At 45.3% G+C, this 24,776-nt stretch overlaps 1 protein-coding gene across 2 annotated transcripts in view; it reads left to right on the forward strand.

Moving 5' to 3' along the window:
* STK40 (serine/threonine kinase 40) overlaps positions 1-14,097 on the forward strand; it is a 46,235-nt gene extending 32,138 nt beyond the window's left edge. Inside the window, exons 7-11 of one of the 2 annotated variants that reach the window (XM_029619668.1) lie at positions 2,914-3,029; positions 9,648-9,792; positions 10,834-10,953; positions 11,741-11,825; positions 13,540-14,097. In XM_029619668.1, coding sequence (XP_029475528.1) covers positions 2,914-3,029; positions 9,648-9,792; positions 10,834-10,953; positions 11,741-11,825; positions 13,540-13,758 — 685 coding nt within the window. In that variant the 3' untranslated portion in view covers positions 13,759-14,097. Of the gene's footprint in view, positions 1-2,913; positions 3,030-9,647; positions 9,793-10,833; positions 10,954-11,740; positions 11,826-13,515 lie in introns of both variants that reach the window. The other variant, XM_029619667.1, reaches the window with a different exon arrangement.
* The last annotated feature ends 10,679 nt before the right edge of the window (positions 14,098-24,776 follow it).

Consider the following 24,776-nt stretch of genomic DNA (forward strand, 5'->3'; position numbering starts at 1 on the left):
TTCTTCAAGCTGAACAGCCCTAACCTCTTCAGCCTTTCCTCATAGGGGAGCTGTTCCATCCCCTTTATCATTTTGGTTGCCCTTCTCTGTACCTTCTCTATCGCAACTATATCTTTTTTGAGATGCGGCAACCAGAATTGTACACAGTATTCAAGGTGTGGTCTCACCATGGAGCGATACAGAGGCATTATGACATTTTCCGTTTTATTAACCATTCCCTTCCTAATAATTCCTAACATTCTGTTTGCTTTTTTGACTGCTGCAGCACACTGAGCCGACGATTTTAAAGTATTATCCACTATGATGTCTAGATCTCTTTCCTGGGTGGTAGCTCCTAATATAGAACCTAACATCGTGTAACTACAGCAAGGGTTATTTTTCCCTATATGCATCACCTTGCACTTGTCCACATTAAATTTCATCTGCCATTTGGATGCCCAATCTTCCAGTCTTGCAAGGTCCTCCTGTAATGTATCACAGTCTGCTTGTGATTTAACTACTCTGAATCATTTTGTATCATCCGCAAATTTGACAACCTCACTCATCGTATTCCTTTCCAGATCATTTATAAATATATTGAAAAGTAAGGGTCCCAATACAGATCCCTGAGGCACTCCACTGTTTACCCTTTTCCACTGAGAAAATTGTCCATTTAATCCTACTCTCTGTTTCCTGTCTTTTAACCAGTTTGTAATCCACGAAAGGACATTGCCTCCTATCCCATGACTTTTTAGTTTTCGTAGAAGCCTCTCATGAGGGACTTTGTCAAACGCCTTCTGAAAATCCAAATACACTACATCTACCGGTTCACCTTTATCCACATGTTTATTAACCCCTTCAAAAAAATGAAGCAGATTTGTTAGGCAAGACTTCCCTTGGGTAAATCCATGTTGACTGTGTTCCATTAAATCATGTCTTTCTATATGCTCTACGATTTTGATCTTGAGAATAGTTTCCACTATTTTTCCCGGCACTGAAGTCAGGCTCACTGGTCTATAGTTACCCAGATCGCCCCTGGAGCCTTTTTTAAATATTGGTGTTACATTGGCCACCCTCCAGTCTTCAGGTACAATGGATGATTTTAATGATAGGTTACAAATTTTAGCTAATAGATCAGAAATTTCATTGTTTAGTTCCTTCAGTACCCTAGGATGCATACCATCCGGTCCAGGTGATTTGCTACTCTTTAGTTTGTCAATCTGGCCTACTACATCTTCCAGGTTCACAGTGATTTCGTTCAGTTCATCTGACTCATCACCCCTGAAAACCATCTCCGGAACTGGTTATCTCCCCAACATCCTCATTAGTAAACACAGAAGCAAAGAATTAATTTAGTCTTTCTGCAATGGCCTTAGCTCCCCCCCGCCCCCCCCCCCCGCCACACACACATTGTATTCTTGAGGGGTGTAGGAGGGTCGTTGAAATTTATAGCAGCTGTCCTGGTGGGTGTGAGGGGAGGAGAGAAGAGCTGGTGCTACCACTGCAGTACCCCCAGCTTTTGAGGGCTGGGAGTACCACAGTGGGGAAGGTGTTGGTGTTTTGTGATGGCAGCCGCTGGCCAGTAAACCTAGCTGTTGCATACTATGTTGGGGAGGAGGCTGATGCCTGCTCCCCTGCAGTACAGTGAGAGAGAGCAGGAAAGCCCATTGGTGCTGGTGGTGAAGCAGCCAAAAAGCGATCGGTCCAGCCTGCCAACTGCGTTCCAGGGCACCGTGGATGAGAATTCAATGAAGCTATAAGGAAATGAGAATTTGCTTTCTCATTTGGAATCCAAAGAGTTAACGTCTGTTTAATGACTGGGAACAGCGTGATTTAAAAAAAAATGTTTCTGGGAAAAGAGGAAAGAACCTCTTGTTTTAAGTGTCGATAAACATTTGTAAGAAGTGCTACAGTGCGTTTTGTCTCACTTTTTCTGGAAAAAGTGAAATGTCTTGAGTTACAGGGAAGGTTGTGTGTGGTTTGCCTTTTTTTTTTCTTTAAGAGTGGGAGTAGCATACCAAGTTCCTAGAAAAGGGAAACATGAAAAAAAACAGAGCAGTAGCCAGAAGGGACCCGTAACTGGAGAGTGACTCATTCTCAGCAAATGTTGCTTTACTGCCCTGTTAGAATGGGTTATTGATTCCCTGCATGGAGCGTCTGCCATCGCTTACCTAGAATTAAAGGGACCTCTAGGTATCGGTGACTCCTGAAACATAGCACTATACACCCCCAAGCAGAGAGAATGACATTCTCAATCAAAAGGATATTTTCTGGACAAGAACTTGGTGAAAACCCTGCCAAGGGACTGATGAGAGCAAGCCCCAGCCTACAGTGAGGGGCAGTTGGCATGTACCTGTGAGGACTGGTAGCCAAGCTACAAAAATATTAAATTTGCAAAGTGACATTTATTCTCTTTGCAGTGTAAGCAGATGTTGATTTTTCAGCCCATAAGCAGAACCGGCCTGATTCCTGCAATGATACAGATGTGTGATATGTTTATGTAGTGTGTGCAAGCCTATGTTAATTTGGTATTGTTATGTATATTTTTCTTTAACAGTAAAGATTTACATGACACTCTCTGCTTTTGCAGTGTGGGAGCTGTAGGCTAATATTATGAATATGGGGACTATGCTTTAGCTAACAGAAAAGAGCTGCAAGAGAGAGCAATTCTCGAGGGGGATTGGTGGGTAGAAGGGGCCAATATTTTAACCTCAGCTGTGTTACTCGCTGACATGCTCTTAGTGCCTTGTTTGAATTTCCAAGCACATTTAGCTACAGGGAAATAGTGCTTGGCTATAAAATTGTAGTTTTATTAACCTGGTGACTAATACTAACTCACCTACAAGGCTTGTGCTAGAAAATGTCGTCCTTCCTACTTGTGGAAAAGGTGCATTTGGTGATGCCACTAATGCTTGTTCTCTTGCTTCTTTCCAGGACTCATAGGATAACTATCACAAACTTCTGCCTCGGAAAGCATTTGGTTAGTGAAGATGACCTGCTGAAAGACCAGCGAGGAAGCCCGGCCTATATTAGTCCTGATGTTCTTAGCAGTGAGTTCACTAAATAACTGGAGCTATCCATCTTTGCATGCAATACTGGATCAGTCCATCCCTTTTGACATGATGCTGTCTGCACACCCTGTTCTTCACCAGTCTTTGTACTGTGCATTCCCAGTTATCTTTACTGATGAAACCTGTACAGACTATCATAACTACCAAACTACAGCCAGCTGTTATAACAGCTGTATCCTAGACTAAATGTTCTGCAAGCCTGTAGGAAAATGTCTTCCACTTTTGTAAATGCACCTTTTACTTTTTAACATTCCCACTATTTGAATTGTAACTCTTATTTCTAAGTTGCCAGTTCAGATCCTGCCCAGGTCACCAGTAAAGTGGTCATTGCATTGGGCTGTTTGGTTACTCGTGTGAGGTGAATTTGGCACTGTTGTCTGAATTGGCACAGTCAGCTGACATCAAGTAATAATGGAGCTCAGATACTGAATTGGACTTTCCCATGTATGCTTTCAGGGCAATATAAAGCATTTGTGTGTGCTGTCCTTTTTTAGATTAACAGGTAATTTAAATTTGCTTGTTTAATTAAAAAAAAAAAAGTCTTCTCACTCATTCATTTACCTTTTGTGCACAACATTTTTGAGCTGTGAAGCGGTGCATAGCAGGCCAGATACTGGGAAGGTTGTGTTTACTAGAGAAAAGGCTAAGAAGAAAAATTAACCTCGTGGTGCCTGATGGCTGATAAAAAGGCCATTGACAAATAGCTGTGCCTGGAATCTTCCAAAATTATTCACAACCCCAGGCACTTAATCAAGGAGGGCCCAGGTTTCCCAGCTGCCTGCTGACAAGGAAAAGTAATTTCTAGTGCAGAGCTGGGCAAAGCATAGCTAGAAGAAATGATGAAACACTGCAACAATGACTCACCAAGTGAGTCAGAACGGAAACCTTGCACTTAATCCCATTTGGCTGTGGTAGGGCGGCTGCAGCCTTTCTTTGTTTTCTAACCCTTTAGGCAAGGATCTCATTGGTTCTTTTATCGGGTGATGGGGATGTACTCTGGCACTTTGGAGCTGGTTTGAAAGAAATGTGAACCCTACCCCCTATGGCACCATAATAAATGGCTGCAAGTTACAGTATTTTGTATTTATTTAAAATATTTTTAACCTGCACCCTCCTAAGCCCGGTGTGGGGAGCAAAGTAACCTACATAATCATGAATGCCAGATAAAACACCAACTCATAAATATAATTTAAATCAGGCGTAATAAAAGAACAATGCGCAAAGGAAAATAAAAAGGCTAAACATAACATAACATCAGATGAGATGAACAGCATTACATTCCCAGGGATTCAGATTGAAATCCAATCTTCAAACTATTCCACTGAATCAAATGCATCCCTAAATAAAGCAGTCTGTTTATCCTACGTAAAGGGAAAGGTTTTTGAAGCGTCTGTGGCTCCTGTTGCTGACATGGGGGCGCGGCAGGAGTGACAGTACTTTTGTCTCAGGATGTGTGTTACATTTCTCACAGGATTTGCATCCCATATAACAAAAAGATTGTGCAGTGGAGCAATCGTGTACAAAACTGAGTTTTGTCATAGCAAAACTCCTAAAGGTGTATTTTAAAAGCCGGACGCATGCCAAAACCGCAAGATATGTGAATATGTCGGGCCAGTACACGCTGAGTGGATTTTAAAAACCTCGATACGCACAGACATAAATATTTTTCCAAAATGGGTGGGACGTGGGCTGGGCAGGGCATGGGCGTTCCTGGATTTCACTTTGAAATCAAAGCGTAAATACTTACGCGCGTCGGGGGTCCCCTGCTGCGTAACTTTACCTCTGCTATGAATGGCGTGTGAGTCATAAAACCCAAAAAATACAAAGATCAGCGGGGTTTTAAGGATCGGGGCTAACTTGGGAGAAGGGAGGCTATTTAACTGGGGGGGGGGGGGGTGTTAGGAAGTCGTATCCTTACCTGGGCGAACTGGGAATGAACTGGGAAAATGGCCAATTGCGTTGGCGTGCGTGGCTTTTAAAGTCCCCCCACTTATACGGTAGAAGTGGCCTTGGCATGCATAGGCGCGCACCCCCTTAAAATTGTGCGTACATATGCGCGCGCTCAGCCTGTTTTATACCATGTGCACATATACACGCAGATATTATAAAATAGCCGCATCCATCGCTGCAGACGTGTGCCCATGGACGTCCCCCTGTTTAAAAGTTACCATCATAGAGTTTGGCATGCCAGTATTGAAACATTTCCTAGCGTGTAGCCAGATGGACTCAGGACCAATGGGTTATGCTCCCCTGCCAGCAGATGGAGTCGGAGTCAGGTTTCAAAGCTGACGTCACCCTAGATACTCCCCTGCAGTGACCTCAGCCTTTTAGTGTTTCTCCGCTCCAGCAGATGGTAGACGTACCTCTCTGTATGGGGATTGCTGTACTTTCTGGAAGGAGAAATTCTACACTTAAATTGGAGAAAAAAAACAGAGTCCTGCTCTCCTGTGGTGATTCCTAAAGATCCCTCCCCAGTTGAGAATTCCTGAGGTGATTTCCGAGATCCCTCAGAGATGAGCCTTGGTAGCCGGTTCCTGGCGTGGGCTTTGCTGCCTAAGCAGCTGAAAGGCAGTGGGTGCAGGAAACCGAGCGCAGCAGTGACGGCCAAAGCCCTCTCCCCCCGCAGCCGGAGACCATCTCTGTACTCAGCCGGTAAGCACTGAGCCCAGGTAAGTTTAAAAAAAAAAAAAAAAAAGGGAGAAGATTTACCCCCCGATTCAGAGACATTTGGAGGGGTTTTGGTAAGACTTCCTCTGGTCTTCTTGCGGGCTTCCGAGCAGCCTCCCAGCGGGCTAGGCCTCACTTTAGGCTTGATCGGCACACCATGTGGTAGGGCATGGCGGTGCCATCTTTCGCGCGTGCCATATTGCCCTCCATAGAAGGTACATTGCATCGGCTCTGCACACGCACTGTGCACATAATGTCGCACGCGTGCATACGTGCACAACCTACTAAGCGCAGAATACAGGTAAAGAGAGCGCGCCTTGCTGCATCCCGCCTAGGTGCCCAAAATCTGTGCGCATAAAATTTTAAGCGCAATCCAACAACACACCCAGTTACCGCCGCCAATAGCTCTGACAGCCAAGAAACACAAGCACCTTTCTCTCTGCGCTGCTTGTAATATTAGGGCTTTACAGTCTGACCTTGATTCCAACTTATGTCAGCACTGTGAGGAAACCCAGGGAGAGTTGGCCTCCCCGGACTTTGCTAAGCCTGGCTCCTCCCATTCAGAGCATGAGTTAGCCACAGCCTTAACTGAAAGTACCTTGGATCCTGGACCGCAAGAGCGTCAACAGACATCTATGAGTGAATCATTTCCACATGGAAACCCTATTCTCCGTGATAATGACTGTACAATCGGGACAGTTTTTAACCTCCCTAGACCTATCCGAGGACTAATTACATATTCCAATCCATCAAGAATACCAATGTTTCCTATGCTTTGCAATACTGGGTCGCCATTATCTGTTCCGGGCACTGGCCTTTGGCCTAGCCACCGCCCCCAGAACATTTTCCAAGATTATGGTGGTCATACCAGCAGCATTGAGAAAAGAGGGAATCCTGGTGTACCCGTACTTGGTCGACTGGTTGATCTGGGCCAAGTCCATGGAAGGGAGTCTCCAGGTGACAAACAGGGTGACCTCCTTGCTTCAGGAACTTGGTTGGGTTGAAGCCCTCCCAGTCTTTGGAATATCTGGGAGTCCGGTTTGATACCAAGCAGGGCAAGGTCTTCCTTCCGACCACGTGGATAAGGAAGTTAATGTCCCCAGTGCATCAGTTGATGAGCATAGTAGCTCTACTCTGCCAGGTTATCTCCAAGTTCTCGGTTTCATGGCAGCAACCCTGGAGGTAGTGTCACAGATGCAACAACTTTCAACGCTCACTACTATCACGTTAGAACCCACAGTCTCAAGACTATTTGATTCGCCTCCACTTACCAATGGGAGTATGCTCTCGACTCCCATTGGTATGTAGGAAGCTCATCTGAGCAGGGGTGTACCCCTGTCCTCTGCAAACTGGCTAGACCTCACAACAGACGCGAGCCTCTGGGGCTGGGGAGCTCACTGTCAGGAACTGACAGTCCAGGGACATTGGACCAAGGATGCCCTCTGGAACATCAGCTGCCTGGAAGCCTGGGCAGTCAGATTGGCATGTCTACAATTCAGCCACAGACTCCAGGGTCAAGCAGTCATGTAATGTTGAACAATGCAACAATGATAGCCTCCATCAGCAGCCAGGGTGAACCCAAGAACCAGCAAGTGACACAGGAGATAGATCTTCTTATGGAATGGGCATAAATACATCTACAGGTGATCTCAGCCTCCCACATCACAGGAAAAGACAACATCAGAGCAGACATTTTTTAAGCAGGGAGAGTCTGGATCCAGGAGCGTGGGCGTTGACAGCCAAAGCCTTTCAGCTGATGATAGATCCCTGGGGCAATCCCGTCCTTCAACCTGCTGGCTGCATCTCACAATGCGAAGGTTCCCCGATTCTTTAGTCGCAGAAGAAATCAGTGGACCCTTGGAATGGACACTCTCGTTCAGACCTGGCTGGAAGAAGAGTTGCTGTACGCCTTCCCTCCATGGCCCCTGCTGGGCAGGGTCATTCACAGAATCGAGCACCACAGGAGATTAGTACCACTAGTAGCTCCAGATTGGCCTAGGCATCTCTATGGTATGCGGACATGCACAGACTCCTGGTGGAGACCTCCCTGTACCTCCCACCACACAGGGACCTGCTACAGCAGGGACGAGTCCTTCAGGAAGATCTGACTCGATTCTGTCTTACGGTCTGGCCCTTGAGAGGGCTCGCCTCTTGAAGCGAGGATATTCTGTGGCTAACTTACTCCGCTTGCAGAAGTTCTTTACATCTCTGGAGAGTATTTGAGGGCTGGTGCGAGGAACACGGTGTCGTCTCCCCTCAGGCGGTCAAAATCCCACTAATTCTGGAATTTTTGCAGGTCAGTTTGAATAAAGGTTTAACCCTTAACTCCTTGAAGTCTGGGTAGTAGCTGTCTCCAGTTTCAGGGGCGAGGTGAATGGAACCCACCTGTCGGCTCATCTGGACATGGCCCGTTTTCTGAAAGGAGTGAAGCACCTCTGGCCACCCCTACAGTGGCTGATTCCCTTGTGGAATCTTAATCTAGTACTAGAATTTTTGACAGGGCCTTCCTTTCGGCTGCTGCGCAGTCTTCCCTTGCATTTATTAACCTTGAAAATGGTGTTGCTGGTGGCGAAATGCTCAGCACATCGCATCTCTGAACTGGAGGCATTGTCGTGTCAGGAACCGTTCCTCTGGATGACTCCAGGAGCGTTACAGCTTTGTACTGTTCCATCCTTCTTGCCAAAGATAGTCTCAGAGTTTCACTTGAATCAGACCATTCATTGCCATCCCTAGATAAGCACAAGGACACGGAAGAATACCGCCTCCTCCATCATTTGAACATCAGTAGACTTTTGGTGCGGTATCTTGAAGTTTCAGAACTGGTCCAAAAGATGGACAGTCTGTTTGTCCTTCATGGTGGAAGGAAGCGGAGCGAACCAACTTTGCGGGCTACCATAGCTTGCTGGATTAAGGAGGTGGTCATTCCACTAGGGCTCAGACAGTCTCGTGGACGGAAGCTAGACTGCTGTCTCCCATTGACATCTGCTGAGCGGCGTCGTGGTCTTCCTTGCACAACTTCTCCAGGTTCTATCGCCTGGACGTTCAGGCCCAGGAGGACACAGCTTTTGCAAGGGCGGTATTAACTGGACCACAGGCAGCCTCTCGCCCCAATCCAGGAGTACCTTTTGTACAATCAATTGGTCCTGAGTCCATCTGGCTACACACTAGGAAATGGAGAAATTACTTACCTGATAATTTTGTTTTCCTTAGTGGACTCAGTATCCTGCCCACGGCTGCCCAAGAATGGTGCCAAGGATTCACCCATGGAGTGGGTATAGATTCCAAGAGATTACGGGTAAGCCATCATCCAGTCCCTAGGTCAGGGCATCTATATTCTTACTGGGATTCAATGTTTGATTGGTTGACTACAGTTACAATTATCTGTTTTTAATCATGTTTTAAATCAAGCTTGTTCAATAGTTTGTCCACAGTGGCCTTTGAAGAGAATACTGGAGGGCTGAGGTCACTGCAGGGGTGGATGTAGGGTGACGATAGCTTTGAAATCTGACTCCGTCTCCATCTGCTGGCAGGGGAACATAACCCATTGGTCCTGAGTCCATCTGTCTACTCTTAAGGAAAACAAAATTATCAGGTAAGTAATTTCTCCATTATCAAAACTTTTGCTATGGCCCAGTCTGAATATGTCCACAAACAGGTTTTTTACATTTTGTATATTAGGTGCATAGCACGGTGATTGTAACATCGTGAAACTCGTATTTTCTCTTTCTGTACAACATTGTGTACACCAGTGGTGTGTTGTTACTAATCTGTTGCTTAGAAAGTCAATGTAAGGTGCTGTCTGCTGTAAGATGAGCACAGTTGCTATAAAGAAAACAATCTCCTGGGTATGTGAAATCTGCTGACTAGCTGGGCCAGACGGGATCTGCAATCCATGGCTGAGTGTCTGCCTCTCTGTCTGTGTTACCCCAGGTCGGCCATATCATGGGAAGCCCAGTGACATGTGGGCACTAGGAGTGGTGCTCTTCACCATGTTATATGGACAGTTCCCCTTTTACGACAGCATACCTCAAGAGCTATTCCGAAAAATCAAAGCAGCGGAGTACACCATCCCAGAGTAAGTACCTCGCCCCAGCCAATGTTAATGTGCTATTAGCCCCTAACTGAAGGGACTGACTTCTCTTGGCCACAGCAGTGTTAGCAAAGTTTTAATTGTTACTGCAGACAGACTAAAATCTTCCATTCACTCTTCTCATTTTGATTTTTGAGATATAAAATGAGACTGAACCCATTACATGGGTGAATCTAGCTCAGCCACTTATTGGACAAGGACGAAGGCTGGAGGCACTTTTTTAAATTCCAAAAACAATATAAAACCTTGAGAGAGAATTTATTCCTAGGACATCTTTTCCTTTTGTTTTTTTTGGTTCAGTGTAAATCCAGGCGAACCGATCTGTCTGACTCTTATGCTGCTCTTATGTTGCGATAGCGTGTGGCGCATGCTGTGCAGGATGCTTTGAGCCCGACCTGGAACACAGAGTTCAAGATGTTTTCACTGAAGAATTATTTGTTCATTTGTTATGAAGACTCAGAGATTGTCCTTTTAATATAACTGAGTTTGTAGCTCGACCAGTTGCAGCTGTGCTTGATGTGCTCTGTATTACGTAGCTCAAAGTCACCTGTTGCTGTAGTTTTTTTACAGTATATTTTAAATTTGTATAAAATCCTAGTCAGGCTTGGGAAAGCCACTGCTTATCCCTGGGAATAAGCAACGAGGAATGTACCTACTTGATGGAGATTTTCTGCCAGATCACCAACCTGAAATCTTTTTGAACTTGCTTTCTTTTTTCCATTGGCAAAAAGTAGAAGGCGAGGCTGCTGCTGGAACCCAATCCAGGTGGTCTTTTTATGTAGAAAATTACCACTGAACCCACTCTTTGGGTATTTGTGACCCAGATTGGCCAATGTCTGCTGGGCTGCATAGACCTTTGGTCTGATGACAAATGGCATATCTTATGTTCTTAACTTGCTTCTCTCCTTTCCCTGGTCATATTATTCAAAGGGCATGTGCCCTTAATGTATGCTTTAATATGATAATTTAGAAAATCCCGCAGGTGCCTCCTGCATTCTCTCTCATTTTTCTTTGTCTCCCTGACAGAGATGGCCGGGTTTCTGAAAACACAGTGTGTTTAATCCGGAAGTTGCTTGTTTTGGATCCCCAGCATCGGTTGACTGCCTCTGAAGTTCTGGATTCTCTTGGCTCCGTCATATCTTCGTGGTGAGTTTCCTGCTCGCTGCCCTGCCAGGAGCACAGAGAACGATAAACTGTACGTGTGAGCTCAGTGGAGATCTGAGTAATGACTGCACTGGCTCTTATGTCTCTTTTACAAAAAAATAAAGTAATCGGAGTTCTAAATTTAGCGAGGAAACAGAAGCAAAGATCTGATTTATCATTAATTTTGTATGTGTCAGGAGGTAAATAGAAGAAACAGAGCTGCCAAGTTATTCAGTTCCAGGAGGGAGATTTTGGGGCCAGTCCTGGTGTTTAACTTGCAATTTAAAGCAGTATGATAGTTGTATTCCCCGATTCTACCTATTGAAATCGGTGCCGTAGGTCCCAGAATTCCCAGACTGGCCTAAAATCTCTCCCTCCTGGCTAACTTGACAGCTGCAAAGAAACCAGACAGGGCTTCATGCTACGAGTTTAGAAGACTTGGGGGAAATACTGTGCCTGGAATCGCTGACCAGCAGAGGGCGCTGCTGTCCTAAGCAGTGCCAGAATTCAAGCATTCTTGGGGGCTGAGAGCGGGGATAATAGCAATGGCACGGATGGGGCAACTGGGCTGGACCACAAGGCTTGGTTTTTTTTAAGGTGGGAAAGCTGAAGCAGCTGGTTGAATTTTCACCGATGGGTCATCTAATTTGTTCCTTTTGGGTTGAGCGTGTACTAACCCTGATATGTGTGCGCACTCTGTCAGGTCTTATTACTCGAGTCTAGACTGATGAATGCCGGATACTCCCCCATGTAGCAAAAAATAATTCCTGTGCCTTTTCACTTTCGACAGGCAATCTATGTCCTCATTAAGTGGCCCTTTGCAAGTGGTACCAGATATCGATGACCACGTGGCTAACCCAGAAAACTCGCCAGAGGTAAGAATCTGGTGACTTACTTCTCCTATTTGATTTCTCACCTTACTATCCCAAGAACCACAGGGTGAGTTATAAACAGGACACAACATGGCACAGCTAATACAGCAACATGAAATCACCAATAAGAAACTAGCTCAGTTCCTTCCCCTCACTACTTGAAGGGCTAATTATTTCCAGTGAAGTGGATTGAAAACTGAGGTTATGTGAATCTCGTCTACAGTTAATTTGGTCCTTGAGCTACCCATGAAAAGGTGCAAGACTTAGAAAATAGTCCAAGAATTCCACTAGAAATCTTCTCGTTTTACTTGCACAAAGTGCAGGCCCTGCCACTCAGGCAGCAATTGCTCCGAGCCCTGCAGTGCCACAAAGAGGGCAGATAGTGCTCCAGGAGTGGCCTGGACAGAGTCTCGGCTGTTGCCCTATAAGGGCCTCAGACTCCACTCATCCCTTCAACTTCTTAACCAATAATATTTTATGGGAAGAATATTAGAAAGACTGCTCCTGTTTATAAGTAGATAACGTCTTAAAAGAGCCAGCGTCTCATTGCAGGTCATGCCGGTTACCCTCTGCCCAGAGTACATAAGATTAGTCGGGTAGAAGACTGTCCTTTGTTCACTGCCAGATGCAGTGTTTTTTATTTCATGAAAGACCAGGAGCCCAGAAAAGATTACATTCATTAAGAGAAGCAAGAGCAGTTGGGTTGAGATGATCCTTTAGAAGGCCACGTAAACCCCACGTTTATGTGCAAAGGGAAGTTGAGTGATACCGTCTCTTCATTCATTCTGTTTTAGATTCAGGCCTGCTCGTGCGAACCTGATTTGCATGGTGTTGGTGTAAATATCTTGAATTGTACAGCATGTTGACTAGCTTATCAGTGTTATTCCCTTTGCTAAACATTGACCAAGTCCTTTTCATTAATCAGTTCAAGCTGTACCTTGCCATTTTTATGTCTCGCGCATTAACATGGCGGGACTTGAATTCTGGTGCTAAAGAGTGATCTTCCGTTGAATCCTTTGAGGGTCAGACATGCAGAAAAGTGGGGTACATCAGCTCAACACATGTGATCATCAGAGCTCCAACCTGTCCAAACAGACATTCACCTCCTCCGCATCCTGCCCAGCAGGAGTTAAAAGTACCAGGCGCCTGGTAACTGTCCAGTAACCTCTGAAGCCTAGATAAGCTTCAGACTTAGGTGAAAGACTACGTGCATCTTCTAAATATCTAAACTGCTCATCTGGGTGGTCTTCGGCTATCTAGTAACAAGTTAGAAATCAGCACTCGTGGGTATGCTTTTGTTTGTGGTCTGGTCACGTGAGCTCCCATGATTTACTGTCACTTGTATACACTCGGCCATTGCAATAGAACTCAGGCCAACTGGACTCTAAGAACTGAGCTCAGGTTTTTTATCTTAACAATACCTTCTCTGTGCTCACAGCCCTATTAAGGGTTTTCTTTAATATAGATTGGTTCGATTTCCTTCCTTCTGTAAAAAGGGTACTGGTAACTGTGCAGTACTTGGCTTAATTCTCTGAAGCAGATTCACATCCTCGTTCCTGAAAGCCGGGAACTGGTCAGTCAGTCATAGTCAGGATTGCCAGCCGCATGAGGATGATGCAGCGTAAAACTAGCATGCTGACCCTGGTTTACCAAGCCGAAATGTAACTCTGCTCTGCAATTCTCCTTTTTATAGATGGGAATGTCTTGTTTTCTGCAGGCAAAAGTGACCGAAGAGTCCTCACAGTATGAGTTTGAGAATTATATGCGGCAGCAGCTGCTGCTGGCGGAGGAAAAGCACACTATCCACGAAGCCAAGAGCTTCCTGCAGAAGCGACATTTTGGTAACATCCCAGCCGTGCGGCGCCTGGGCCACGACGCGCAGCCCGTCAACCCCCTGGATGCGGCCATCCTCGCACAGCGCTACCTACGGACATAACGGCTCTGCACGGGGGCCCCTTTTTGTTGCCCTCTCTCTCTTTATTTTTAGTTTTTTAAGCTTCACAGCACAAGTAACATCTTTCAGTACACCCGGTGCACATCCTGTACTAAAGATTTTTTTAACAGCAATATTGGTGTTCCACGATAGGGAATAAATGTAGCAGCTTTACCAACTCTATTCAGGACACGCTGGAGAGAAAAAGAAAAAAAATTCTCTGCAAAGGAAGAAGGAACTTAAAAAGCTAGCTTCAAGAAGCAACGAGAACTTTGATTATATTCTACAAGATTGCAAGTTTAAAATCCGAAAACTGGCATAACTAATCTGCTTTTATAATCTACCTCTGTCTTTGAACTGTGCTGGTCTCGGAACTTAAGTAAACAGGAGAGAAGAAAGAAGCATGAGAAGGTTATTGTGGATCTGTGTATTCATCCTCTCTTTACAGGGGCACCTGGGGTAAACTTCACTTTAGCAGGTGGGGACTGCAGCTGCTCTTCTCTCTAGTTTGAATAAGCTTTCTTGGCCTGGTTTTTGGAGAAGACCGTCTCCTTGCCCTGGGCGGCTGGCCCCAGCCGCGCTGCTCGTCCGCAACGCCCTGCTCTTTTTTTTTTTTTTTTTTTTTTTTAAGTTAAGATTAATTGTTCTGTAAGCCACAAACAAGATTTCTGTGGAACCAAAATGGAACAACCTCCCCCTTACCAAAAATTGTAAAAGAAGAAGACGACTCTGCCTCTTGTTTCATGACACGGGGGGGGGGGGGGTATTTTCTGCTCCGAATGAAATACGGGATAAAGTTGCAGGCTTTAGGCTCCTGTGTGGGTTGGATGCCCCTGAACCTCTCTGCTCCCACAGGTCTGCTGGTTTGGGCCTTGTCCCTGCCTGCTGCGGCAGGTGCTGCGAGAGAAGCAGATGTGCAGTGCATGCCGGCACTTTCAAACACTATACACACCTGAACCCGGGGAAGGAAAGCGCTTTAGCTCATGGTCTGTCAGGCACTCACTACTTTACCAGCTGTTTCTTTGTTTTTGCAGCTTCTTGTCCTGGGACCTTTTCAGTAGCTTATCTGAGGTGCTGTAAATTTGCATTAATTCTGATGTTTGGTTGTAATGTTCCTCACAGTGTATTGTGGTACAGATATGCTATTTATAATGTGAAAATATTCCCCAGAATATATATATTTTTTTTCTCCTAAACCTCATTAATGCTCTCAACCCAACTCCCTAAGACTCTCACTCTCTTTGTTTTGTTTTAATGACATAATGGGGGGAGAGAGGGGTTAATTAAATCTCCTGCTTTCTTTCTAAGCTGCTTGATGCAGGTCCTGGGAGTACACAGTATTGGGAGGCAGGGTTAGGGGACTCCTGCAGTCTTGGACAATCCGCCCTCCTGCGGAACAACATGGGGGATATTCCCCATTGAGCCACCCTTTTCTGAACGAACGCCTTTCTTGCCTCATCTGTTCTTAGCAGGAGGGGCTGCATTAGTGATCCCTGCAATCTCCCCCTAGGCATAGTGCAGCTGTATGAATCACTGACGCTCGCCCACAGCCAGATGTGCCTGCCGTAGTGTCACTAACTGGTCACGTTTCTGTTATCTCTTCGTGCTGCTGTTCCTGGTAGGATGTAGCAGAATGCCAGCATCCAGCCTCAGCCCGTTTCTTTATGCATTAAATAAGCCCCCAAAGCACAGAGACAGGATCTATTGGGGAAGGTGCAGATTTTTATTTAAATTAAAACCCAAGGGGCCCCCAGTCAAGGTAGAGAGAAGGTTCTCATTCATGGCACATTTATATACAGCCTGACTGTACGGAATAAATAAAAGCTGCCTGTAGGAACACTCGGAGAAGCAGCCGAGAAAACAAAATGAAGAAAAAGTTGTAAAAGATGTGTATATTTTTCTCCAGCTCTGTCAGGGTGAGTGTGACTTCATCACAATAGCCACTGACCTGTAACATAGTCAAGACCAGTCTGTCTAGCAAGCTGCTTTTGGTAGTGACTGCTGCTCCGTGCGGGTTACCCCCTTGCCTTCTGTTAAAGGTGGAAGTGACTGCCGCTCCATGCAGGTTACCCCCTTGCCTTCTGTTAAAGGTGGAAGTGACTGCCGCTCCATGCAGGTTACCCCCTTGCCTTCTGTTAAAGGTGGAAGTGACTGCTGCTCCGTGCGGGTTACCCCCCTTGCCTTCTGTTAAAGGTGGAAGTGACTGCCGCTCCATGCAGGTTACCCCCTTGCCTTCTGTTAAAGGTGGAAGTGACTGCCGCTCCATGCAGGTTACCCCCTTGCCTTCTGTTAAAGGTGGAAGTGACTGCTGCTCCATGCAGGTTACCCCCCTTGCCTTCTATTAAAGGTGGAAGTGACTGCCACTCAGTGCGGGTTATCCCCTTGCCTTCTGTTAAAGGTGGAAGTGACTGCCGCTCCGTGTGGGTTACCCCCCTTGCCTTCTGGTGGAAGTGACTGCCGTTCCGTGTGGGTTACCCCCTTGCCTTCTGTTAAAGGTGGAAGTGACTGCCGCTCCGTGCGGGTTACCCCCCTTTCCTTCTGTTAAAGGTGGAAGTGACTGCCGCTCCGTGCAGGTTACCCCATTTTATGATTCCCCTGCTCTAGCCTGTAGGGATCCTCGGTATTTATCCCTTGCCCTTTTGAATCCCATCACCGTTCATTCCATGCACGTCACGCTCTCTGTGGAGAAATAGTTCCTGATGTTGGTTCTGAGTCCCACCCCATGCCCATTGGAGTTTCAGTTCTGCAGTTTCCAGCGGAAAAGGTTAGTTTGTGCACCATTAATACCTTTCAGGTATTTGAAGGTCTGCATCTTGTTTCCCCTGCACCTCCTCTTCTAGGGTGTACATATTCAGGTCCTTCGGGGTCTTATGGCTTTTGATGCAGATGCTATACCATTTTGGTCACTTCTCTGGACCACTTCCATCCTGTCCTCTTTTTTTACCTAAGATCTGCAGAACTGAATGCGCTATTCCAGGTGAGACTTCACCAAATTTTCACCTTTTTGTTTTTTCCTGCTGGTCATGCCTCTTTCTATGCAGCCCAGCATATGTCTGGCTTTTGCCACTGCCTTGTCACGTTGTTTCGTTGCTTTCAGATCTGCAGACACTGTCACCCCCCTTCAGGATTATTGCTTGGTGTCAGAGCTACACATCCACTTGTACACCAGGTCACTCTGCTTGGATTGCTCACCTGCTGTCTTAGCTGGACATGAGATTGTTTTTGCTCTGAAAGTGATTTCTGGATCTCAGTTCCTTTCGTGAATACCAAGGAGGATTTGCCGTCTTTTTCCTGTAAATTGCCGTTCATAATGTCTATACCAAAGCTCATGCCGTGAACAGGCTGATTTGCTGCTCAGCATAGTCCGTCCCCATTGGTAGGATCTCAGATTTCATACCTGGTTGGTGACGGCTGTAAATGTTAACGTTACATGATAAAATGATTCAGCTAATTCTAAGTTTCCGCCTTTCCTGGCTAGCCTGACTTCCTTAGCATCCACTTGAAGGTGGTGCATTTCATGAATTGCCTTCAGCTTGGATAGTGTAGGTTCAGGGAGGGGTAAGATACCCCATATCTTATTTACTCTTCCACTGGATGGGCTGGGGCTTGGAGAATTAGTCTAAAAAAAAATAAAATAAAATCCTGCTAGCACAGATGAACCCTTCTACTGGCATTGTTACTTCAAGGCTGATTTCTCTCACATCCTTGTGCCGCCTGGTCTATACTACAAGAACCCAAATTTATGGGGTGGAAACATTGGCTCATTATTGGGGGAGAGGATACAGCATTATGCCCCTATTACAGCAGGGTTTAAACATCCACTTTCATGCAGACACTCTCTTCATCTTTCCTGTTCTGTCTCTAATGTTAAAGCAATATTCTGGGGAACCAGCTAACTTGTTTATTACGTTATGCATACTCATTTGTTCCATCCTGGGCATGTGCTTGCATTAATTACTGGAAAGCCCTAGCAGGGCCTGGGAGAGACCCCCATTTCTTGTTGACGAGCTGCTCAATTTGGTTTTGAGTGGTCTGAGCTTATGATATGTTGTAAAATCTGGATTGTAAAAAAAAAACAAAAACAAAAAAAAAATTTGTATAAAAGACATATTTTTGTACTACATCAACCCTATCCCTGCATGTCCAGCAATAAAAATTTCATAACGTAGAGCCTACCATTGCTATATGTGACTCGTATTTGGGGAGGTGGTACATGGCTACGTTTTTGGGAGGGCTGCCAGGGGGCAACACTGCTACTGCAAGCCCATTCCAATGAGAGCCATTCATACCCTACAGGAGATGCTCTTAGTGGCCTTCTGGCCCTAACTGCACATCTGGAATCCTTTACTAAGTCCAAAAGCTATTCTTCATGGGAGCGTGTGATTGGGGGCCTTCATAGCGCCCTCCTCGAATGCCCTTGTATAAATGTAGCACCAATAGAGGATTTTAACTGCCCAAGTGCTTGGTTTGGGTTTTTTTTTTTTTACCCCATCCTCCTTTGCTTCTTCATCTACCGATTGAAGCTCACATTCCTTAACATCCAGGTTACAGAGCAAAGTCCGCCTGTACTGGTTACCAGTTAGACCTGACTGGAAGGGGCTGATAGGGCAGAGAGATCCTGGACAGTCTACGTCAGCCTCTTCCTGTCCTGTCATCCCTGACTGCCTCTGCTGCAGGAGTTGGAATATCCCAGCTGTGTCTCTGGCATTGGCTGTGAAACATCTGGAGGGGAATTATCTTGCAGATTTTACCTCTTTTTTTTTTTTTTTTTTTAAGTGAGAGAACAGGCAACCCTGGTAAAATTCTTTATATTCAAAAAGAGCAGACTGTCCTGTTGGTAAATGTTTTCCCTGTTCAATCGCATGGTCTTGTGAGCTCCCTCTTCTTTAAAGATGGGAGACCGTGTGTGCTCCCATCAGCAAGCGAGAGCTTGTTTGGAGATGTGAACTGGTTGAGTGAGGCCTGGACTTTCACCTCACAGCTCTTAAGCGTGGAGTCTCCCCCTCCCCCAAAAGAGAGATTCTAACAATTAAAGTAATAGTGCTGCTTAGAATATTTTACTTAATTGACTCACCAGTTAGAATGATCACTCGGGCTTTTATCTGTGAAGAGAGAGACCTGTCTGAATATTTTGAAAGCCACTCATGTGGGCACTGTGCAGACCGTACTGTATGTGAACTGCACATGGGACCTTTTTGTGGTTCAGAAGGTCCATGCACCTCATCTTTAGAAAGGAGCAATTCGAGGATTAAAGGTCTGCCCTGTTTAAAAGTTAAAGATGAAATGCATTCCACAAATTGAAAAGGTGCAAAGAAGAACCATAGCTAATTGGTGCTGTGAAAGAGGCCATTTAAAGCCCAAAATACATCCTTTAAAAAATGAAAAGCAGAATCTAATGAGGAAAATAAGGCAACCAGCACTGGCAAATTAGATGTAAAACACTAATAAAATAGGCCAAGAAGGCAAAAACTAATCTTAAACGTTTTTTCAAGTACATTAAAAACAGGAAACCTGCGAGGAAATCAGTGGGCCCTGTGATGCCTGGGAGGAGAGGGGGAGATAAGAGACCGAGAGCAGATAAAGCTATAGCAAGAAAACAAAATTCTTTCCTTCAGTTTTTACTGTGCAGGATGTTGAAGACCTACCCAACCTGTAACCATTCTTTGTAGGTGATTTGGAAAAACTGAAACAAATCACTGTGAAACTTGAAGAGGAGCTCAAGCAAAATGACAAACTAAATAGTAACACATCACCGGGACCTGATGATATTTACCCCAAATAAGCACTCGCAGACCTGCTACTGGTAATCCGTAACTTATCAGTCACATTTGCCTCTGTACCTGAAGGCCGGAAGGTTAGCCAATGTAATGCCAACGTTCAGAAAAGGCTTCAGGACAGGGGCAACCCAGGTAACTACAAATTGGTGAGCCTTAGGTGGTTCCTGGCAAAATGATGGAAGCTGTTGCTAAGAACAAAATGGATAAACATACGGATAAGCATGGTTTACTGGGGAAGAGCCAGCATGAATTGAGCAAAGGGAGGTTGTTCCTTATTAATTTGTTAGAATTCTTTGAAGGTGTGAATAAGCATCTGGACAAAGTTGAGTCAGTGGACAGAGTATTTGGACTTTAAAACGGCATTTGAGAGACTCCGTGGGAAACTAAAAAGCCATGGAGTAGGTGGTGAGGACTTACTGTGGATAAGTAACTGGTTAAACGATAAAAAAAACAGAGTAGGAATAAATAATCAGTTTTCCCCACAGAAAGAGGTAAATAGAGCGCCTCAGAGATTTGTACTGAGACTGGTGCTGTTTAACTTTGTCATTAAATGCTCTGGAAAAGGGAGTAATGAGTGAGGGTAATCAGATTTGTGGAAGACACAAGCAGCCTGTGAGGAACTGCAGAAGGACCTTGCCAGCCTTGAGAACGGGCCATGTAAATGGTAGGGATGTACATTCGTTTCATCCGTTTCAGCGGTGTGCACGTACCTCAGGGTAAAAACGGATAGTATGCACAGAACTCGTTACTAAAAATGCACGCATACTATCCGTCTTTACCCGTGCTCTATAAGGTCTGCAAAGGTGTGCATGTACTGCCAAAATGGATGAAATGAATGCACATCCCTACTAAATGGTAGATGAAACTGAATGTGCACAAGTACAAAGTGATGTGCTTGGGGAAAAATCCTAAATAGAAGGACACAAAGCTGGGCTCCATATCCGAAGTCACCATCCAAGAAAGGGACATCTGAATCTTTGTAGGCAATGCACTGAAATCCTCAGTTCAATGTTTGGCAACAGATAGAATTATAAATTATTTGGGAAGGAATGGAGACTCCATTGTGTGACCACACCTTGAGTTTTACATTCATTTCTGGTTGCCCCATCTAAAAAAAAAAGAAGATATATATATATATATATATATATACAAATAAATTAGAAAAGGTACAAAGCAACAAAAATGATAAAGGGGATGGACTGGCTCCCTTATGAAGAAATGCTAAACAGAATAGGGCTGTTCAGCTTGAGAACAGATGGACAGAGGTCTCTGGTATCCTGAGTGCGGTGGAACAGATACATAGGGGACTGTTATTTACTCTTTCAGATGGTTTCAGGATGTGCCTCCTGGTCCTTGTACTGACAGGTAGCAGGTTTAAAACAAATTGGAGGAAATATTTTTTCATTCGACTGACAGCAATGCTGTGCAACTTGTTGCCGGTAGATAACGATCAAAACATCTACAAGTTCATGGAAGAAACATCCATAAACAATTGTTAGCCACATGGAGTAGGAGAGAGCAACAAGAAAGGGATCCTAGAGAGCCAGATTGGCCACTGTTGGAGACAGAATGCTCCATGACCCAGCAGGGCACTTCTTATGTTCTTATGGATAATTCTTTAATCGGTCTACTAAAAAGGTATCAAAGCCGGCAGTAAATAGTTTTCTTCAAGACTAACAAAGCTACATTTAGCATTAGCATTTCAGTGAGCAACCAAGCAGCTGCTGCCAGAACCAAAACAAGCCCAAAACATAGAGGTCAGTCCAGGTCATTAAAGAAGCTGAGCAATCTTAAAAACAAACAAAGGACCATTTTGCAGGGGTTGCTATTTAAAAATAATTGGAACGTGCAGAGGGAGCCATGACAGAAATCCATCTGCTCGATTTAATTAGAATTATACACAGGTTCCAGGAAAGAAGAACTCGGCCAAACCAAGTGAATGAAGACTCTGTTCCGTCGCGTTGGCTCCCTGCATACCAGCTTGCAACTCTGATTAAGTCATGGCAAGGGCTCCTGGAAGGCACAGGGAGCCTGTTCCCAGGCACCAGTAAGGTGACGTCAGTCTGGGTGTGCCCTGCTCTGGGCTCCTTTGCGACATACTGTAAAGTAAGTTCTTCAGCTTGCTCGTATATGTGCGTGGCTAAAAAAGTGACTTCCCTGTTTTAAAATCAGTACTGTGTGGTCACCTCTTTTGGAATGAAATCACCAGAAATAAGGAAATATCTTATCTGGCCAGGGAAGGAACAGCCCATGCTTTGCGGTCTATCTTCTCTGAAGTATTTGTGTTGGAAGTAATTTCCTTAGAAGAACAGAGAGGTAAGAAAGCTTCAGTCTAGAGGACGTGCAGACTGTAAATTGGACTTGTTAGGAAAGACCACTTAAGGGCGAATTTTAAAAGCCCTAGGCGCGGAAGATCTGGGGGAGACGCGCATGTTTTAAGAGGCCCGCAGCCACGCGTCTATCTCCCGCTATGCAGATAAAGAAGGTTTGGCGAAAAAGGGGTCTGGGTGGGTCTTGGGACCGCACCCATGAAATTAGTTACGCACCGGGATCCCACAACCGTACAACTCGCTTCTGCTAGGGACGGTGTGTAAGTAATTAAAAAATAAAAATGTAGTCCGTGAGGTTTTAGGGGTCGGGACTAGTAGGGTAAAAGGGGAGGCGAGTTAGGTAGAGGGTTTAGGAAATCCGCTCCTTTACTGGGGCGAACTCGGAGAAAACTGGGAAATAGGCCTATTGGGTCGCCATGCGTAACTACTAAAATCCCCCCCCACACACACACACTTACGCACTCGAGATGGGATTCGCACGCAGGTAGCCATGCGTGCAGAAAGGCGCACGTGTTATGAAATTGGTGCGCACGCCGGCAAATGCACATGCCTCTTAAAATCTACATAAGAACATAAGAAAGTGCCATGCTGGGTCAGACCAAGGGTCCATCAAGCCCAGCATCCTGTTTCCAACAGAGGCCAATCCAGGCCATAAGAACCTGGCAAGTACCCAAAAGCTAAGTCTATTCCATGTAACCATTGCTAATGGCAGTGGTTATTCTCTAGGTGAACTTAATAGCAGGTAATGGACTTCTCCTCCAAGAACTTATCCATAGAAACATAGAAATAACGGCAGAAGAAGACCAAACGGCCCATCAGTCTGCCCAGCAAGCTTTCACACTATTTTTTCTCATTCTTATCTGTTACTCTGACCGCTGAGTTCAGGGCCCTTATTGGTAACTTTATGATTTTAATTTCCTTCCTCCCCCACCATTGATGTAGAGAGCAGTGCTGGATCTGCATCAAAGTGAAGTATCAAGTTTAATTGGTTAGGGGTAGTAACCGCCGCAATAAGCAAGCTACTTCCACGCTTATTTGTTTACCCAGCCTGTGCAATTCAATCCTTGTTGGTTGTTGTCTGAATGTAAAACCTCTTATCTTCATTCCCCCCTGCTGTTGAAGCAGTGAGTTGAGCTGGATATGCATTGAAAGTGCAGTTTCAGGCTTATTTGGTTTGGGGTAGTAACCGCCCGAGTATTGCAAAATGGCGCCGGCCGTATGGCCATATTGCCGTATTGCAAAATGGCACCAGCCGTATGGCCGGCGCCATTTTGCAATACGGCAACACGATTCGAGTGCAGGAGGTCATTCCCAGACCCCCGCTGGACTTTTGGCAAGTCTTGTGGGGGTCAGGAGGCCCCCCCAAGCTGGCCAAAAGTCCCTGGGGGTCCAGCAGGGGTCCGGGAGCGATCTCCTACACTCGTGACTTCGGGGGACAGGAACCAAAATGGCGCTGGCACTACCTTTGCCCTGTCATATGACAGGGCAAAGGTAGCGCCGGCGCCATTTCTATCAACGCACCCGTGGCCCGAGAGTGGAAGATCACACCGGGACCCCCCCACTGGACCCCAGGTAATTTAAAACATTTTGGGGGGGTTCGGGAGGGTGGGGGATTTATTTTAAAGGGTTGGGGTGGGTTTTAGGGTTGTTTTAGTGTGCCGGTTTTCCCGCCCTCCCCCTTCCCCTCCCCTTCCCCCGATTTACGATTTTTGATGATAAATCGGGGGAATTCCTATTATATATCGCCTCTAACGATTTATGACGATTTAAAATATATCGGACGATATTTTAAATCATCAAAAAACGATTCACATCCCTACTAACCACATCCCCTGGCAACAAATTCCAGAGTTTAATTGTGCATTGAGTGAAAAAAAACTTTCTCCGATTAGTTCTAAATGTGCCCCATGCTAACTTCATGGAGTGCCCCCTAGTCTTTCTATTATCTGAAAGAGTAAATAACCGATTCACATTTACCCATTCTAGACCTCTCATGATTTTAAACACCTCTATCATATCCCCCCTCAGCCGTCTCTTCTCCAAGCTGAAAAGTCCTAACCTCTTTAGTCTTTCCTCATAGGGGAGCTGTTCCATTCCCCTTTATCATTTTGGTAGCCCTTCTCTGTACCTTCTCCATTGTAATTATATCTTTTTTGAGATGCGGAGACCAGAATTGTACACAGTATTCAAGGTGCGGTCTCACCATGGAGCGATACAGAGGCATTATGACATTTTCTGTTTTATTCACCATTTCCTTTCTAATAATTCCCAACATTCTGTTTGCTTTTTTGACTGCCACAGCACACTGAACCGACGATTTCAATGTGTTATCCACTATGATGCCTAGATCTCTTTCTTGGGTGGTAGCTCCTAATATGGAACCTAACATTGTGTAACTATAGCATGAGTTATTTTTCCCTATATGCATCACCTTGCGCTTATCCACATTAAATTTCATCTGCCATTTCGATGCCCAATTTTCCAGTCTCACAAGGCCTTCCTGCAATTTATCACAATCTGCTCGTACTGAATACCACTCGTTTGATTGTCTTCCTTTTGGTGAGAGATTGTATATGTGCACATGGTGCAAAGAGCTCCTGGCTCTCTGGAGGTCAGAGTGGCAGACTTGGAGGAGCTGAGGCAGACAAATATATATAGGGGAGACCTTCAGAGAAATAGCACAGTCCCATTTCCAGTCAAGCAGGTTGCCTGCTGCTTTGGAGAAGCAAGGTTAAGTGGTAGAAGACAATCACTTTACTCTATGGCAAGAAGTGAACCTTTAGCTAGGACCTGCCCACCAGGTGATGCTTTATCCTCTCACACGGAAGATATGTCTCCAGGACCATGTGTCCAGAAAAGAAGGGTTAGGACAGCTGGTGTAGTAGGTGATTCGATCATTAGGAATGAAGATAGC

This window comes from Rhinatrema bivittatum, chromosome 11 (genome assembly GCF_901001135.1).
Source record: "Rhinatrema bivittatum chromosome 11, aRhiBiv1.1, whole genome shotgun sequence".
In the NCBI taxonomy this organism is placed as follows: Eukaryota; Metazoa; Chordata; class Amphibia; order Gymnophiona; family Rhinatrematidae; genus Rhinatrema; species Rhinatrema bivittatum.